The sequence below is a fragment of the Eubalaena glacialis genome, chromosome 8 (genome assembly GCF_028564815.1).
Source record: "Eubalaena glacialis isolate mEubGla1 chromosome 8, mEubGla1.1.hap2.+ XY, whole genome shotgun sequence".
Taxonomy (NCBI): Eukaryota; Metazoa; Chordata; class Mammalia; order Artiodactyla; family Balaenidae; genus Eubalaena; species Eubalaena glacialis.
In genome coordinates, this window is record NC_083723.1 from 112,817,865 (window position 1) to 112,838,087 (window position 20,223).

The following is a 20,223-nucleotide window of genomic DNA, read 5'->3' on the forward strand; positions in this document are numbered from 1 at the left end:
TACAAAGTCAAATTGCTGAGATGAAGAACAGCTGGAATGGGAAAAGTAAAGAACTCAAGCCCTGTCTTTCATCACACCCAGCCAAAAGCATTTCCACTTTATGAAGTAATTCCATGTAATGGAGGTTTCCTGTATTAAAAATGACTAAAGATTCTATCATAAAATGCTAATATGAGCTACTCTGAGTACTGTAGCCTGCAATAGCATAGAGAATTATTTTGCTGTTCTTATTGTAGAGGACCATTAATCACTATCTCATGATAAGGAATCATTGGGCTTGAACCAATGAGACATAATAGGACAATATTAACTCCCGAGCCATCTAAATGGCTTCAGATCTCATGTGCTCAGAAAGGAAAATATTTTTTACTTCAAGTTTCAATTTTGATATATCAAACAAAGGGAAAACCTTTTATGTATTTGCTACTTAAATGGTAAAAATCTTCCCTTGGGTTTGCAGTCCTTAACTGTTGTAATATCCTGCTCTTATTTGCAACTGACAAAGAAATTGACTTTTCTTTGGTGGAAAAGAGCATGGAGCAAGTGATGGGTCTTGGGTAATTGAAAAAGTATCATTTCACAGAAGAAAAAACTTCTGGCCTTTCACATACATCCTGAAAGACACTGAAAGTAGGCTTAAAACCTAACTTATTTGCTCATCCTCTAGTAACTAAGCACTTTCATGAATCAAGTGGAGGTATTTGAGTGGGTGTCTATATAACATTAAAACAACATTTTTACAAAAAAAAAAAACCCCTAGCATACATACAATTTTTAGTATTTAACACTTATTTCACCTATAAACCTACAGAAAAAATCAAGAATTTAGAATTGTTTATAAGTAAAAATAACCAAACAAAGCAGTGGCCAAAATGCATAAAGCAGTAATGCAGTGAAAATAAATATAACTGTCTATTGAGGTAGAGAAATGCTGTAACTCCAATTAGTTTGAGAAAGGATTGGGCATGAATTACAAGATGTGTTCTTATTGAAAAGTTATCGTGCAAACTGTGTGGAAGGAGCTCTGCATCCCTAGGAAACAGGCTCAGTAAGGAAAGGATTCCATGTTTTGTTTCATATCAAGAAAATAAAAACTAAGTATTGGCCTGACAATAAATGGCATCACATAAGGAACATTTCCATAAATGGTTTCAGCCTTCTATAGGCTGATAGAAAGATGGTTATAAAAAGACTCATATATTATCCTAAAAGCTGGATATCAGAGAAATAATATTTGCAAAGTTGTTTTTTCTTAATAGGTAGTATTTCACTGCGCTATGTTTTGACTCACATTCCTCCCAGGTTGACAACGGCTTGCCAAGGTTTGGAATACTCAGTCGTGCTGCATTTAGCTCTGGAGAGAGATATAGTATCATTAACTCTCCTATCCATCAACCTACAGCTGGTGGAAAGCTAAGTCCCCCACCTGTAACACAGATGTGCCCCCATTACCCCATGTGTCCTTGTCAGAAATCCAAGAAAAAAGAATCAGAGAATCCTCTAAACCCGACTCTTTTTCCAACTCAGCAAATTCAGCCAATTAGGGGTAACTTTTCACCACCTTTCTCTAATTTCTGATCCAATGACTAAGGAATTTTATTTTTGGAACCATCCTTCTTGATAGCATAAGAATAGACAGACTAAAGACACATTGCTAGAACAGAACTTGTAAAAATCATAGAACAATTCTCTTACTACTACAATTACTCATCAACAAAAATAACTTTTGTAAAATGACAGTAAACTTGAGAAAAAATGTTCCTTAGGATAAACTTTTAGTGGTAGACAAATTACTTGGATGACGATGAAGAAACAAACACAAAATAACCAGCTGAAATATTAATTGGTTAATATTTTAGTGCTACCAATACTAAAAGGAAAATAGGAAAAGAGAGAAAAAAGGTTCCTGTTGAAAATATCATAACAGAATGTGAAAATAATTTGGGGTACTTTTGCTGGTCCCATTTGTTTCTATCCTCTCACCTACCACATTTAAGTAGATCAAGTCTCTACCAAAGGCAGTATCCTAACATACTCATAAACCAAGAACCTTTCCTTCAAGGAAACATGTGATTGTTTTACTTCACCTGTACAACAAAATACCATCAGACCAAAAGATTTATTTATGTCCCAACTAGAGGGCATAAATCTCTTTGAGAGCAGCAGAGCCTAAATGATTAATTAAGGAAAATAATTATAGTTCTCTGTAATATAAAGCTGAAAAGCTTTGTCTTTTTTGTTCCATTTGTAATTCTTCCAATGACATGTTCATTTTACTCAAATATCTTGGCTACAACTTTTGGAACTTGCTACATTCTTTTTAGAGTTCCATTTTCTGACACAAAATGTGATGATGAGTTCTGGGGATTAATTAAATCTAGCATCAACAAGTATTTTCTTTTTATGTCTTTTAAAATGTACTCTCTTTTCATTTCATATAAGTGTTTCAGGGTATTATGACAGAGGAGGGAAACTCAATTGCATTGGTATAATTCAACTGAAACTCTCCTATAAATGAAATGCACGTTGCGTTTCATTACCACCTCAGCAAAGCAATCTGAAATAAATACCCCCTTGGAACACTCAAACGTCTAGATTTCTTTGTTATTGATATGTTCTTCATACTCTATGGCAGAATATGGTATCAGTTATCACTGCAGTACCGGAGTAAGAACTGAAATGTTTCTTTTTTTCTCTCTGAATGCAGCAATTCTATGACTAACATCGCAGTTGTATCAGTTTATCTAAAGATATTAATAACTGTTTTCTAAAAGTATTTAGTTTTTTTCTGGGTGGAGAGTCCATTTGTAAATAAATCTTTCATTCACAAAGACTAGCAAAATTACTCCTTTTCCTTGCCATTTATCATCTGTATTTTTATAGTTGTTTTATTATAATAATGTTTTAGGAATTCAGATCTGAACAAAAATTTAAAGTTCATACTGTAAACCACCTTATTTTACAGAAGATGAATTTTGGTCCATAGAGGTCACCAGTCTTATTGTACCCAGAGAGTTAATACTTAGAATCTGCTATAAATAAAAGAGCAATGTCCTTTAGCCCCTTAGACAGTTTAATAAAAAAAGATTTTAAAGAATTAAACTATCAATACATGTATTGATAGTTGTGTGTATATACAACTATATAGTTGTATATACAACTATATAGTTTGTGCGTACACAAAGTTCAACCTTCACACAGTTGGTGACAGAAAAAAACCCTAACATTTATTCAAATTTATCTAGTATGATGCTGTTATGGGCTAGGTTGTGTGCCCCCAAAATTCGTATGTTGAAGTCCTAACCCCCAATGCTGCAGAAATGTGATTGTATTTGGAGATAAGGTCTTTAAAGATGAACTAAGTTAAAATGAGGTCATATGAACACCAATCTGACTGGTGTCCTTATAAGAAGAAGACATTAGGAGACAGACAGGGACGAAAGACAACGTGAAGACACAGGGAGAAGATGGCCATATCCAAGCCAAAGAGAGATGCCTCAGAAGAAACCAATCTTACCAACACCTCGATGTCAGACTTCCAGCCTCCAGAACCGTGAGGAAATAAATTTCTGTTGTTTAAGCCACTGTGTCTGCGGTACTTTGTTATGGCATCCCTAGCAAAGTAATACAGATGCCTATTAAAGAGATGCACTAAGAGAACTAACGCGCTTCATTTTAATCCTATAATTACCGTTGATAGAAAGATACATAATAGAAGAATGAGATGAATCTAATTTTTTACTTTCCAAAATTTTAACCTGACTTGGAAACCTCTTCTGGCTTGATATCACTGTTAGGATTATCAGACCCTATTGGACTAATGTTACCTCTAAGGTCAGGCTTTTTTAATTTTAATTTTCTAAAATTTACTTTGCTTAAACAAACAAAATTCATGAATTTCCCTCCCTTCTTTGTCCTGCCCAATAGACTGCACCCAAAACTTCCTGCAAACCCTCCTCTTTACCCCCCGAAGCTCACTGGGCCCCATGCTCTGCAACAAGCCAACACCTGAGAGAGTATCGGCTTCACTTTTTTGTTGTTGTTTTTTCTTTTGAAGTGACCTTTTATTATACGAGAAGCGCTGACTCGCAGGACTGTTTCTACACCTACGCAGACATGAATAATGCATCTCTAAAACTAAATTTTAAAAGCAACGAGATATAACTTTAAATGCTGAGGGAGTCCTAATACCCCTTTACATAACTGCACCAGAATCTCGAGCCATGCTCACCTTCGCCAAGAGAACACAGGCGCCATCCAACCCCTGAGGATGCGAGCAGGACCCTTCCCGATAAGCCTCTTTCGTAGACCCAACACCATTACTGACAAGCCCGAAAGACTCTCCACCTTCTTTAGCTACACTAGAATTTATTTTTAACTGGGGTTTGTCATTCTGACATTTTTCGTATAATAACACTTAAACTTCAAACCTGTACTACCAGAGATTCATGCATTTGAAACACTCAAATTGAATTCTAAAGTGTTAGTCATCTCTGAGGTTTTCTTAAAAAGGGGAGAAGTTTACATAGTATGATTTGATTAAAACATATGTTACATATATATTGATAAACACACAGGAAAATGACCAGAGATTATATCAACTGCAGAATTCAGTGCCTTAAATGCCATCTTCAAAGAGCCCTAGGTGTTACCTTTATGACTTTATAGCATATGATCTTAGGCAAGTTTCCCAATATTTCTTATTCTCAGTCTTCTCATCTATGGGATGGGAATGATAGCAATCGCTACCACATACAGTTATCAGGATGCTAAATTTGATCACAACTCAATCTCAGGCCCATATTACCTCTTTGGCTAAATGAAAATATCTGCCTGGGTTCTTGCTGAGAGCAAGGCAAAAGTGTACCAAGGCGGTACAGGACCTGGCCTGCCTGATCAGTACTAAGGATAAAGAATGACCTTGTCATATCCCATGGCAAGTCTCAACTACTTCATGTCTTAGATCCCTCAGGGGCAGATCTTCACAGAGTCTAGGGTCGTGCCCTGAATTTTAGCATGACAGAACTTCAGAGCTGATATAAATCCCAGAGATCAACTGCATTTCTTTTTAATATTTGAAAAACTGAAATGCAAAAAGGTTACTATATGGTCAATGTCACACGGACAAAAGCAGGGCTCCCACAGACACTTAAAACAGAGGATGTCTTCATGGGGTTTGGGGGCCTACAGAATAAGGAGGAAGACACTGAAGCTGGAGACCTGGGTCTGCTCCTGCAGCCCCCTTGTCTTTAAGTCACTAAATGCCCCTGCCCCGGGCACCTGCATGGGAATAGAAGCACAGGCAGGTGAGAAACTCTTGTGGGAAACTCACAGAGCATAAGGAAGGGAAAAAACCAACGATCCGAGGTGCAGCCTGGATTCAAGTTTGGAAATTGGTATGAGATGACTCTCAAGTAGCTCTTACTTTTCTTGGGAATTTTCAATTTGCTATATTGGTTTTATGGAACCGGCAGAGAGGGGTGGCATAGGAAGGCAGGAAACAGGACAATTGGACATGATTAAAAGTCAAGGCACTGTGGACAGTGGGAAGTGAAATCACCAGAAATTCATAAAACATGGGAGTGGGAGTGGGAGAACGGAGGAAAAAGATGAGTAAAGCTTAGCAGTTTCCTCTGCTCAGAGGATCAGAGAGCAAACAGCTTTTTTCCCCAGAAAGCCTGAAGCTAACTCTTATGCTTTGCCATCTGACTCTGAGCTAGAATTGAAAGAAATATCATGTACTCAATCAGTGAGTTTAGCAATTCTCTCTGTTCTATAGTTTATAAACTATAGTTTATAGTTATAGGAGAAATATAAACTTTATTTTTTGCTTTCGGTTTTATAGCTGCAGCCACCGGGGGAGAAAGAAGAGACTGTGCTTACCCACCCCAGAACCAGAACTTCTCTACTGAACTTTAAAGCAGAGACATTTTTATAAATGGCTATAATTTTTTTTTTTGCTTTCTTCCCCTTTATAGAAGTAATGTGTGCTCATTGAAATCAATCTAGAAAAGAAAGAAAACCAATAAAATTTAGCTAAAATTTGTCTATAATCCTACTACTCAGAGATAATCATCCAGGGACGCAGAAATAACAACAGAAGCATTAACAACAAGTGTATTCACAGTATTTTTGAATGCTTAGGCCCTTTTGGTACCCTCACAATTGGTCCAGAAATTATGACCCAAAAGTAATAATCCATGAATTAGAATCTGGACAGATTCCTGGCATGAAGCACTCTTCAGGCGTGAAGCACTCTTCTGAAGGTTCAACTGGCCCAGGAGTCCTGCTGAACCTGAGGTTCTAACAAAGCCACCAAGCTTAATTCATTTGGAGGCAAACCACATGTGGTGGGTCTTCTTAGCTACTTTAGAGGTAAACCCCATAGTTTACAAAGGCATGCATGTAAATTTCTACATTGGCAATGTTTTTCCTACTCCCTTGTAGAGTGCAGGGTGTGGGAGAGTGAAGTTCACTGAAAGAAGAATGCAAAACAGAAAGGGTTTTGAAAAAAGCAGACCAAGTCTTATTTTCTAATTAAAGGGCCAGAACTGAATAAACAAAATAAATAGAACTTTTGTAGCATATTACACAAATTCAAAAAAATGTTACAACCAAAGCTTTGATGTGACTGGTTGGAAAACAGAATTACCGAATTTTTAGAAAGCACTTCAGAGAAATTTCTAGTTTACTTCCGTGGCCAGAGGCATGCAAAGATTAAACCACCTCTGACTAATTTATGTTTTTTTTAAATCATGAAGATTAAAGATTCTTGGTTCTGTCTTGGTAGTTTCTCAGTAATAAAATTCTTAAGTTCAACCCAAAAGAAAAAAAAAATAGACATATCAAAAATATTTCTCAAAAAAAAATATTTCTCTTAGTAAAACTCCCTTTCTTCATAGAACAAAAATCAATTTGCTTTCATCCTTTACCAAGAAGGCTTCACTTACTGGAAGCAAGTTTAGAATGCTGAATCATATTCAGCTTGTTGTCAAATATAACAATTTATACTTTTTTCATGGATCTGTGTCTAACTCTGCCTTCCCCAAGATAACAAACAAATCCACACAATTTAGCACTGGGAAACATCTTGTTTATGTTTAAATTGTGACTGTTGTGCAAGATAGCCTATTACATTTAGCATTTGTTGTTTGCAGTTCAAAAACACCCTGGTTTCTCTGCAGAGCTCTTCTGCTGAGTTTAGCTTTGGCACTCTCTGCGTAACTGTGGCAGGTAAAAAGAGGATACAGTGTGAAAACTCTCTGCTTTAAAAGGCACTGGAGAAGTTCTGGTTCTGGGTAAGGAGGATAAGCACCCACCATTCTTTCTCCCCCAGTGAATGCAGCTATAAAACCTGGACAGAATGCCTAAAGCAGCTATTTGAGAACTCTGAAAAATAAATGATAGCAGCAGATGGGGGAAGAAGACCAGAATTTAAAATACCGTCCAACTGACGCTGAGCTCTCTCCACCTTTGACCTCTGATCAACCCTGGTCTGGACTCCAGGCAGCACAAAGCCTAAAATGGACAAAAGGTGCAGACAGAGAAAGCTCTGGGAAAGCCCTTGAACTCAGGCTTGAGGAAAGGAAAGGGACTCTGAATGATCAGAGAAATTTGGGGAAATCTTCCTCTTTTATACCTCCTCCATTATCTCGCAACCCAGCACTCAGGCAATTTTGCTGTGCTGGCAGCAGCAATGACAAAGGCCTTTTGGTGCTTAAAACTATAAGGAGAGGGAGCTAAACAGCAAGGTCCTACTGTATACCACAGGGAACTGTATTCAATATCCTGGGATAAACCATAATGGAAAAGAATATGAAAAAGAATGTATGTATAGCTGAGTCACTTTGCTGTAGAGCAGAAATTAACACAACATTGTAAATCAACTATACTTCAATAAAATTAAAAAAAAAAACAACTATAAGGAGAGGGAATCTTCTTCTCTGATAAGAGAAGCTGTGGTCCCAAGAGGATGGGACAAACCACCATTGCTTCTTTTTCTCCTTCAGTCATATCATTGCTTGGTCCTGGAGGTGAACATGGTTTCAGGAGCTATGCAGCAGCATGAGGTAACTAAAGCCTTAGCTTTCTGGCTGAAGGATCCAAAAATGGAGCCCCAGGAAATGGGAAAGTACTGAGGATGACCAGAGAGAGGGAGGAGCTCAGGAAGACAACTCCAGAAAGACGTCCATGAACTTGGGTTCATCTCTAGGCTGCAAATGTGTTAATCTGGCCCTAAACACAGTACCACAGACTTTAGGAACTGAATTACAGAGCAGACCTTCCCCTCAGATCCTGTCCTGCAACTTGGAGGGGTTCACACCACACAGATAGGAATAGCACTCAGAAGATGAGTCAGAAATTGTGGCCTGAAAATTGAGTCAACTGCCTTCTAGAACAAAGAAATGATTAAGCAAAGCACATATCTAACAAAGGCTTGGATCGGGAACACATGACAAACTCAAAACTCAACAGGAAGAAAACAAACAGCCCAGTTTAAGAAATGGGCAAAAGACTTGAGAGGATGCTTCACCAGAGAATGTATAAAAGATGGCAAATAATCACATGAAAAGACACTCATATTAGAATGATTAAAATGTAAAAATATTGACATTACCAAGTGCTGACAGAGATGTGGAGCACCAGGAACTCTCATACATTGTTGGTGCAAATGCAAAATGATACGACCACTCTGGAAAACAGTTTGTCAGTTTCTTATGAAGTTACCATATGACCCTGGAATCCCTCCTAGGTGTTTAACCTACAGAAATGAAAACTTATGTTTACACAAAATCTGTTCATCAAGGTTTATGCAGCTCTATTCAGAATCATCCAAAACTGGAAATAACCCAGTCGTCCTTCTGGGTTGTTAGGTAAATAAACAGAAACATCCATACAATGGAATAGTATTCAGCAACAAAAAGGAATGATAGATGCAGCAACTCTCATAAACATCAAAGATGTTATGTTCACTCAAAGAAACCAGTTTTAAGGGTTGCATATTGTATGATTCCATTTATAGGGCATTCTCTAAAATACAGAACTGTAGCAATCAGTGGTTGCCGGAGTTTGAGATGAGAGATGCAGGGATTAGGGGGTATGACCATAAAGGGCATAGATTACAAAGCAGGTTTTTTGGGGTGATCGAACCATTTTGTATCCTGATTATGGTGCTAGTTATATGAATCCATATGTCTGAAAAGTGAGAACTATATATCAAAAAAGTCAACTTGAACCTATATTAATTTTAAATACTAAAATACAAAAACAAATATAATAAAGAGTCAAAAAAAAGTTCTTCACATGGAAGTAGAACCAGGATTTCTATTTGGATGCTTGTCACATTGCGTTGTAATTGTACTGTAGGCAACACAAGTGGGTCTGTTCCTGGTGTGTCCATTTCTCCAAGGCAGAAACCTTAGCTTTCTAATCTCTTATCTCCAGTATCCCACAGAGTATCTGGTATCTAAAGCAGACACTGAATAATATTTTTGAAAGATGAAAAATGAATAAATTAGATGTAAACAGTTCACATTATTTCATTTTGGTAGGGGAAGAGCAGGAGGGAAATAGAACTTAATGAAAAGCAATGCTAAAAGTTGAAAGCATTCCAGACAGACTCATTTTACAGTTACACACCTTTTGGGGCTTTTCGAGCATGACCATTTAATGTGAATATTCATGATTTATGAGATACAGTGCATGTATGCAGTCTTCAATGAGGATTCTACTATGAAGTCACTTAATTATAATGAATTTATTAATTGAGGTGCTGGTCTAATAATTCTTGGAGCAGCACTGGGGAGACAAGGGTGAAATGGGTGAAGGGGGTTAAAAGGTATTATATAATAATACCTTCATAAATACCATTATAAAATAATAAATATAAAATACTTATTATAATAATAAATATAAAATAACACCATTATAAAATAAATAAGTCTTGGGGATGTAATGTACAGCATGGTGACTATAGGTATTGACTATCTGAAAGTTGCTAAGAGAGATCTTAAAAGCACTCATCACAAGAAAAAACTATTGTAACTACATGTGATGATGGATATTAACTAACTATGATGATCATTTCACAATATATACAAACACTGGATCATTATGTTTACATTTGAAACTGATACAATGTTATATGTCAATTATATCTCAATAAAAAAGAAAAAAAAGAAAGTAAGAATGGCCAGATTACAAATTAGGTCATATGCCAAGTCTGGGAATTATAACTCTTCTCTGACGTCAAAAAAAAAAAAAAAAAAAGCTACAGTACATAAAATCTGTGGTGAAATATTCTATTTACTTTGTTTTGTTCTATTTGATGAAGCCACTAAATCCCTTTGATTAAAATTTAGCATTCATATGTGGTCACATATGATCAAAATGAAAGTTTCAAGATTCTTCTTTGTGTAAAGCTGAAATTTCCCATGTACGCAGACATTAATAGTATGTTGCCATTCCTAATAATTTATGCATCATGTTGTCAAGACCATGACCCCCTCCCGAATTAAAGAAGTCATTAGAAAGCTAGAGAGAAAGGATAATTTAAGTTGCTTTAGAAAAGCGACTTCACTTTAGGAACAGCAGAAAGAGACGCTTCTCCCAAAGGAAAGATCATCTGTAAAAAAGAGTTGTTTTGAGCAGAGAATGGCTGATCCAAGAGTTAAAAGAAAAAAAGAAAGGTCAGACAAAGTTTAGCTCAAGATACTGGAGTCCTGAATTTCGTGAGGACCAGAGCAAGGTTAATGTGATTCTTAAACACTGCCGCGATAGCAGCATGAGAGTGGGTCTAAGCTAAGTTGCCACTGTCATAATATATAAATACAATACTCGTTGTGCTTGGATTTTTCTCTGTGTTCCTTGCTCTATTTGACAGAGTTCTGTTATTGAATTTTTAAAATAATACTCTAATTTTTATTATATAAATCTTTCATCAGTTATATAGAGACATAAAATCTATAATATGCAGTAATTAATATAGCACATACAAATATAAAATATTTTAGATAAATATTCAGGTTTTAAGTGGCCACATCTAGGTGGACTGCCTGTTACATGCCATGAAAACAAACATGACAGTTCACCTTATTATAGCATACACACCTGGAAAAAGAAAAAAAGAACCTCATTCAAATTATATGATGAAAACTTAAACACAACTAAAACTTAAAAGGTGATAGAAATATGACAAATATCACCTGGACTCCTATTGTTGATACTCTCAATTCCTTGAACTCTATCAATAGAGCTGCTGAAAATAATGATCACTGAGAGCCATTCTTTGGACTCAAATTTATTGAACAGGCCTTATGGGTATAGGTAATATACCCCAGCAATAGCCTCCAAATTGGAAATTAAATGTTATTTTCTTATTGATTCTTTGACTGCTCAATTTTAAGTTCCATGAAGGTATAGAGCTGTCATGCTCACCACTAAATACAAAGCAGAAAATAGTGTCTGACACAGAGTAAGTACAAAATAATATTTTTGGAAAAATATTTTGTCATAAATGAGTAAATAAACGTGTATCCACAAGACTAGGGTTGAAAGTAAAATGATACATAACTGAACTTTAGGAATTACTTTGCAAATCCCTAGATGTTACATATTGCAGAGTTCTATTTAGACATGCATTCTTTCATGCATTCATTCTACCAACCAACCAACAATTCTGTTTAGTTTCAGAATACTTTGTGTTAAGGTCTGTGATCAAGGCTGGGAACACAAAGGGTCATAAGAAGACACTGTAAATGATTTCAAGTGGCCTAAGTATAGTGTGGGATACACACAGATATACAGCTAATATAATTAGTACCGATCGATTATACCTTGAGAACTATAATAAGTACAATAATAGTATAAATAGTGAACTTCAGTGAGGATGTAACTAGTTCTGCCAACAAGAATCAAGGTACAATTCTTAGAAAAGGCAGTTATTCAGCTGGGCCCTGAGAAATACATAGGACACTGATAGATGAAAAGCAGCAGATTATAAATTGTTATGAGCATGAATTTTGAAACCAGGCTGCGGGAGTATGAATCCCAGTCTACCACTTATTAGCTGTGTGACCTTTGTCAAATTACTCAACTTCTCTGTGCGTCAGATTCCTCATGTATAACATGGAGATAATAACACCACATATGGCAATAAGGTGGTTGGGGGAGTAAGTTAGTTAACCTGTGTAAAGCACCTGTAACAGTACCTGAAACATAACAAAAGTATATGTAAGATGGAGAAAAGAAAGAAGGGCAAGACAGAGGCAACAGCATAAAAAAAGTCCTGAAGTGAAGCGCTAAAAAACATTTTCTTTCTGTTTTTCACCAGAAAAATATAAAAGCATAGAGTGTGTTAAGTACAAATTACTATGTACAAATTGCACTTTACTAACTCATTAACAACTTTGGGTCATTGATCTTTTATTACAACTATGGATCCTCAACCCAGAAAAATCCACAGATGCACGTACATACAATCAAAGCTCCACGCATAATTTCAGGGGTCCGTCCACAGGATCAAGTGCAGCGGGAGCTTCTTCAAGGTCATCCCTGAGCCATAGATAATGGAATGGTCTAATGGGTTTACGGACTTTCCATAGAAACCAATGCTTAGTATGGAATTTTATAAAACCCCATGCAACTCTGGACCCTAAAGTACCTAATCAAAAAATTAAACTGTGAACTCAGAGGATTGAGACAACTAGAACACAAAGAATTTCACAGCTGCATCTCAAATCAAAGAAGGGCTAAAGCAGACAATTACAGTGAGGTGGTTCTTTGTCTAAGAAGCAGACCTGTGAAGGAAGAGGATGCAGGTAGTCTGGCCCTGAGAAGGAGATGAAGGTGAGAGACACAACGTAAAAACGGAACGGCTTTGTACTCACATGGTGAAGGAGCCTGGGGGGGCAGACACTCTCCGCAGGTCCGCAGCTTGCACCTGATGGATACTAGAGGCAGCAGGGAATGAGCAGCGAAGACAGTCAGCAAAACAGCGTGGACAGACAGGGAACAAGCCAGGAGAGAGAAAGAGAGACACACAAAATTTAAACAGAAATTAAATGAGCGCATCACCAAACAGTAAATGAAAAGAAAAAGAAAATCAAGCCAGCCACAGAAATAATCAAAAAGCCAGTGATAGCGACGAAGCCAACAGGACACACGGCAGGGCCGGCTCTCAGGCAAGCCACAGACTGGAGCACGAGGCGGGGCGCTGGCAGATGCTGGAGGTGCGCGGATGCTGCACGGGGCTGCGGGACAGAGGGTTACCGCGGTCCCCTCCGGCTCTAGGTCTCACTGGGTATCCATCTGCGCGCGCGCACACACACACACACACACACACACACACACACACACACACACACACGCACACGGGTGGTAGGCTGGCACAGTCAACTCAGAGCAGAATCAAGGTAAACTGAATCCTTCAACATAGTCCTCATGATTCCAGGGCTTTGTTGGAACATTCGTGTCAAAAGACAACCGTCTTCAAAAGAGCGACTCGACAAAATCTTTAACTTCCTTCAGTTAAACAAAGAAGGCTTTCTAAGAAATCCGAAGGTAATACCAAGAAAGCCTAATTTTATCACAGTGATGCTGTAATTCCACTCATATTCTTGGTAGAGGAGTGAAACCCCAGACTTCTCTCTGCTCTCCCTTCTTTTATAAAGAAGAGGGTCTTCGATGGTTACCAGAAAAGACAAAATGTGGAACTGAAGAATCTAAACCCCAAATTTCCTGTCACTTTTACATCATTATTCTCTCCACTCTCTTAGACCATTTGAACAGTTGCACTATAACTGCAATAGACGTACCCCCCATCCCTCTTTTCCACTGGGTACATAAATTCTCATATAAAGCCACCCATGAATTAACTCCTTGTTATCCTCAAAGGGCTATCAGTTATAACCAATGATACTTCTCAGCAGCCCAGGTTGGTGGAAGTCGGTTGCCCAAAGTTTGCCAACTAGAAATCTTGCCCTTGGATAATACAATCACCCTTAACAATGTTGTCTTAATTGCTAGTGAACTCAGGCTGAGATCTTCCTACACACCTGAGTAATGTAGAATTTCTGACCTCCCTCAAAAGTGCCTTTCAAATAGAGAACATAATCAAATTTATCTGGCTATCATGTTACTAGTACATGAATATGAACCTAAACAAATCTGCTCTATTACTTTTAGGGGGGAAGATATTTATTGGAGTCACATTTCAAGTAGATTCATAAGCCATAAATGACATATGCTCCTCTACCAATGGGGTGGAGAGGGGAGGGGAGAGTGAACATAATGGGCCTAGCCTTTCATATAGTAACAGCAAATAGGATCATAAGCCAAGAAATTTTTTTTAGAAAAAAGTTTTTTCCTTTTTGCATACATGAAGATCCAGTGGCATCATGAAAGCTTCTATTTAGCTGTTTCTCATGGGAATTCTTCCAGCCATCCATGTGCACCAGATCTTGAAATTCTTAAGTATATATCTTCCACTTCTACCATAAAATGTGACCAAGACATTTTCTATATTATTTTTATATTCACGAGGTTTTAGATTCATGTTATTTTAGAAACAATTTCTGAGAAATGTAACAGGTAGGACATTATAGAACTGATCCTTGTTCAACATGTAACTGTAAGTCTCAGACACACTAGCAGGCACTGGGGACCCTATGAGGAAACCCCGGGGTCTCCCCACAGAGCAGGGGAGACAAGCAAACCAATAATTACAGTGGTTTTGATAAATGGTGTGAGAGAAGTAACTAGAATACTATAGGAGCGCTGAGTGGTGTATTTAATGGCTAGAAGCAGATAGAAATGGATTCTTAGGGAAAGTGATATTTCGATGGAGTTTGAACTTGAGCAGGAGCTAGCAGATGAAAGCGGGTGAGGAGGACACCTCGAGAAGAGCAACTGGAGGGCAAAAATATAATGATACATGAGACAGGCCGTACGTACTGCTCCAGAAATAGCAATATGCTCAGGAGCATAGGAAGAAGAGGACCAAGGCGATGATCAAAAAGGTCAGTAAAGGGCTTCCCTAGTGGCGCAGTGGTTGAGAATCTGCCTGCCAAAGCAGGGGACACAGGTTCGAGCCCTGGTCCGGGAAGATCCCACGTGCCGCGGAGCAGCTGGGCCCGTGAGCCACAATTACTGAGCCTGCGCGTCTGGAGCCTGTGCTCCGCAACAAGAGAGGCCGCGATAGTGAGAGGCCCGCGCACCGCGATGAAGAGTGGCCCCCGCTTGCCGCAACTAGAGAAAGCCCTCGCACAGAAATGAAGACCCAACACAGCCATAAATAATAAATAATAAATAAATAAATAAATATTTTAAAAAAGGTCGGTAAAGCCAAGGAATATAGGTTTTACATTTTTAGAAAGATCTTTCTAACCCATCTATTGGAAAAGACACAGTGTGAAGGGCAGCAACACTGGAAACAAGGAAATGAATTGAGCGTAGTTTAGCAATGCTGACGAGAGGTAATGAATACGGCTCCGCAACGAAGGCTGTGTTACTAGCAGAGGGGAAAGATGGCGTGAGAGTTGAAGGTGTGGGAAATAAACAGAAGGAAGAGTTCAAACAACGCAGGGGACGTGTAAAAGTGGAGGTGACTATGAGATACGCAGATAAAGATGTCAACTAAGATATTTGGGTATGAGTCTTCAGTTTTTAGAAGAAAGCCTGGGCTGAAGACACAGATCTGAGACACACTAGCTTATCAGTCATAGAGGGAACTTGTGCTGCAGATGTGATTTCCCAGAGAAGGGGCAAATCTATGAGCAACACCAGCATTTCAGCAGTAAGGGGGGGCCACAGCCCTAAAATCTCAAATATTCATGTTAACATGCTATGTGAAAGGAGGATAAGTCCTTAAGATGAATTGAAAAGCTACCCCTTTCTGACTGAGAAACTCCCTTCCCCCTAACACAGATACACACAGGTTTTTAAACTAAAACAGCTCTCTTTCTTCAAAAAGAAGGCATGCAAATGATGCAGAAGAAACAGTAAAAAGTGAGAAAGAGAGAAAGGAAAAAAAGGGAAAGAAGGATGGAAAAAATAAAGGAAGGAAAGAAGGAAGAAAGAATTATCTTTCAATAATCTCTTTCTGCCTTGGCTGCAATAGTGAACTTTGCACACTGTGGCCTAAACAGAGAAAAGCTTGGAGGACTCAGAAGGTGGAAGAAAACTTGTAAGAAGATATTAGTGGCCAGGCCGCCCTTAAACTGGAAACTCCACTTGGAAATCCAGTGGAAGAAGTTAGATTTCCAAACAAAGATTTCTACTGAAATAGAAAGAAGCAATCTAATTACAGAGGGTGAAAAAGAGTAGTGGTGAGAGATTTTCTAAAAATGTGTTGAATGATAATTTTAATAATAAGCTGCAATAAAGACCTTGGCTAATCTTTAAGATTTACATGTGTCCTTTTAAGAAATGGACAGGATATTATTACTGCCATTTCACGCAAGTCTTTCCTACAGCCTGAGGCTGCTTGGATGGGGACACCACTGCCCCCTGGTGGGAAATAACTGCATTTTTGAGTTGAGGCTGCTTCTTGAACACCTTCCCGGCTAAATCTATGAAGTCACATCATCTGTCATATGTGCCGTGTGTACAAAAAGAAAACAACTCTTACCATTTGTTTTTATACGAGAAGAAAGCCCAAATAAATTCTTAATACAGTTTCTGAGCAAATACAAATTCTTTCTCAAGGGCAAAAACTGTTTGAAACTAAACACCTGAAAACAATTTCATGTCTCATAAGGTTATTAAGCGTAGAAGCACCAGGCATGAAAATGGGAGCTGTTTGCCTGTAGATATTAAGAATTTTTAGCTCTGTTAACAAACGATCTACAAGTGATCCAAAACAACCTGGACTATCTCAGAGAGGGCTTTTCACTTAGTAGTTCAGAACTTTCTCTTCAACCAATAGTTCATGGCTTAACTCTAATGTTTCAAGAGAGAATATGGTCAACCATATACTATTGCTGACACACTGCCTGAAACTCACAAAGTGTATATTCAACCTAATAGTGGTAAAGGCAGAGGATAGAGAAAGCAGCAGAAATGAGCTAAGAGTTTCACTAGCTGCAAAATGTAAACAAAATGAAAAAGGCAACTAAACAAGCCCTCTGGATAACGATCTAGGAAAAGTGCTGGGGGAGCCCAGATTGACTCTGGAAAAGGAGGATGCAGAGGAGGGAAGATCCCTCACCCCAGCTTCAAGCTTAGAAGCAGACACTAAAAACTAAAACACTTCACGAGCCCTGTCGAATGCTGTTCTTCAACATCTGCCATCTCAGAAAGAGAGGTGAAGCTTTGGCAGGGAACGATGACACCTGTGTCATTGGTTCATTCTAGGCACTTCTGTAGTTGTCACATTGACTCAATAAATACATGGCAAAGCATGCCCTTCCTTCACAGGCACTAGAGGAAGCCAGCCATTCAGTACAAATAGGTAACCATGCATCACAGGCCACAAATAGGAGGAGCACCTTGGAGGGACCCTCACTGTGACAGAAGAATGGCCCAAGGCTGAACCCTAAAACGTCCTTACCTTGAGTCAGGTCAGGCATAGGTGCATGATATATTAAAGATACTCTAAAAGATACCCCAAATCCCCATCTTTCTCCATCCCTTTCTCCAACCCCAAAAAGACATTTCAGTTGAAATTAGATTAAGGGACTCTATAAAATGCACTCAAAATATCTAGTCATTATCACCTTGTCCAAATCAGTTTATCAAAACACCCACGAAAGGAAAGGGTCCAGGAGGGATACATTTTGTTTAGGCATTGAGTCCTGGGTCAAGTTTCATCTAGACAACAGGATGCCACCCAGAATGGCAAAATTGAGTTGAAGCATCAGAGTACACAGGACCCCAAAATGGGAGCATTGGGAAAGGGCAGAAGGGGATGCAATGTGGAGAGAGGGGAGCCAAATCCAGCTCTGCCAACCTCCTGCACCTGGAGAAACCAACACTCTCCAAGTGACCAGGGTAAAGAGGAGGCCAACAGCGTGCCTTCTTAAACAAAAAAGAACACATTTAACAGGACATGTTTTACAACCCTGAATCACTCAGTGATTTTTCTGCTGGTCCCAGTAAGTGTATACTCAAGTGGTCAGTGAAAAGGCATCCTCACTCTAACACATCGTACAGCAATAACTTCTGAAAGAAGGGTGTGGTCACCGTATAGTAAACACGAAGAAGAAACATGCGCGAGAGACCAAGGAGCTGCTGAGTTTCCTGGACTTGTTCCTTTCCCAGCACAGGGAGGCCCCTGACCATGCACATGCTCAGTGCCCTCCTCTCCACGGTCTCCATGTTCACAAAGGTGGGCAAGGGCAGACTCACTCATTGAGTAAAGGCATGGACGTCCTCCTCTTGCTCTTCTGTACCATGTTGGCCTGATTCCTCAACGAGATCCGAATCATAGCCGGGGCCAACCTACAGGGCTCCCCATCCACTTGCATGGGCATGGATTTGTAAGTTAGCAGCATGACCTCCCGACACTGGTGCAGCCTTTCTCCGTGGCCCCCGACTTGCAGGGCAGCCTGTAAAAACAAGAGGCAAAAGGAAGCAAGAGGTTAGTGCTTAAGAGTTACTCAGGAAACCTAGAAACCCCAAGCCCACTGCCTCTAATCACAAGGCCTTTGAAAAATACTTACTGAAAGCTGTTAGCCATGAGTAAAGTGGGAAACCTTGGATCAATCATTAATACACATGAACTGAAATATCTAAATTTTGATGGCTTGATCACAAATCCTCATTGATAGCCATTTTTTGCTTTTATGTATTTTCAGCCTTCAATTAATCGTTAGTTTAACACAAAAGCTCTTTGTGGGGCTTCCCTGGTGGTGCAGTGGTTGAGAATCTGCCTGCCAGTGCAGGGGACACGGGTTCGAGCCCTGGTCTGGGAAGATCCCACATGCCGCGGAGCAACTAGGCCCGTGAGCCACAGCTACTGAGCCTGCGCATCTGGAGCCTGTGCTCCGCTACAAGAGAGGCCATGACAGTGAGGGGCCCGCGCACCGCGATGAAGAGTGGCCCCCACTTGCCACAACTAGAGAAAGCCCTCACACAGAAACGAAGACCCAACACAGCCAAAAATAAATTAAATAAATTAATTAATTAAAAAAAAAAAAAAGCTCTTTGTGTTATCTACTCCCACTAAATGACCAGTGTACATAGAATAAAAAGAATATAAAAAAGATAAAATACATGGTTTAAGACAGCTTCTATACTACACTTAATATATAAATATATTTATATATAATACATAGTTATATATTATATATTAAATATATTATGTTTAAATATGTAACCCATCCTTAGAAAATTTTTCAAACTTCAGGCAAGCTTTTCCTTTTTACCTAAAACCTCCTCAAACTACTTCAAATCTGTGCAAGATCAATGAAATGCAAAATAATAATCCTTGAAAACACTGAAAACATTCTGAAGAGTAAAGAGTAAAGCAGCTTAGAGGATCAAAATCAAACACAGTAAGAGCTCAGTTCACTACAGTAGCCACAAAAAGAAAAGTCAACCCAACATTAAAATTCTGCAACAAAGTAGCATAATTTCTCTGCCTTAGTAAAAAAAAAATTTTTTTTCTTTATATTTTAGTATCACTTACCCTTTTAGGGATGAACTAAAATCAAACAATATGTTCGGTTATGCATACAGATAGTGCCCACATTGTCTTACACAGTTTGATGGACATTTTTATAGACATATGTAAATCTCCATCCAGATCAAGCTTTAGGCAGTTTACAGCAACCAGAAGGTTTCCATGTGTCCCTGCCCAATCTATTTACACTCCTCTCACCAACCAATTAGTACCCGCTATTCTGACTTCTATACCATAGATTCAACTTGTTTGAACTTGAACTTCATATAAGATGAATCATACAATATGTATTCTTTTGTGTCTGACATCTTTTGCTCATCATTATTTTTGAGTAATAGAAAAGTGTATTTACCTACTCTTCTGCTGGTAAACATCTGGCTGTTTCCAGTTTGGGGCTATTAATGATATAAACTTTCTTGTGTCTATCTCTTGGTGGATACATATCCTCTTGTGGTACATACGATGAGTACAATTGCTATGCCGTAAGTTTCTTTTTTAACTTTAGTAGATACTGCTAACAGTTGTTCAGTAAGGCTTTATTATAATACATTTTGAGTATCAATTTTTAATGAAGTAAACAAACTTTTTAAAGAAGTTAATAC

The 20,223-nt window shown here is 38.5% G+C and overlaps 1 protein-coding gene across 2 annotated transcripts in view; it reads right to left on the bottom strand.

Annotated features, from left to right (window-relative positions):
- Positions 1–20,223, bottom strand: part of DGKI (diacylglycerol kinase iota) — a 452,274-nt gene that overhangs the window by 126,917 nt on the left and 305,134 nt on the right. For both annotated transcript variants that reach the window (XM_061198082.1, XM_061198081.1), the window contains one exon: positions 18,346–18,545. In XM_061198082.1, coding sequence (XP_061054065.1) covers positions 18,346–18,545 — 200 coding nt within the window. The remainder of the gene's footprint in view (positions 1–18,345; positions 18,546–20,223) is intronic.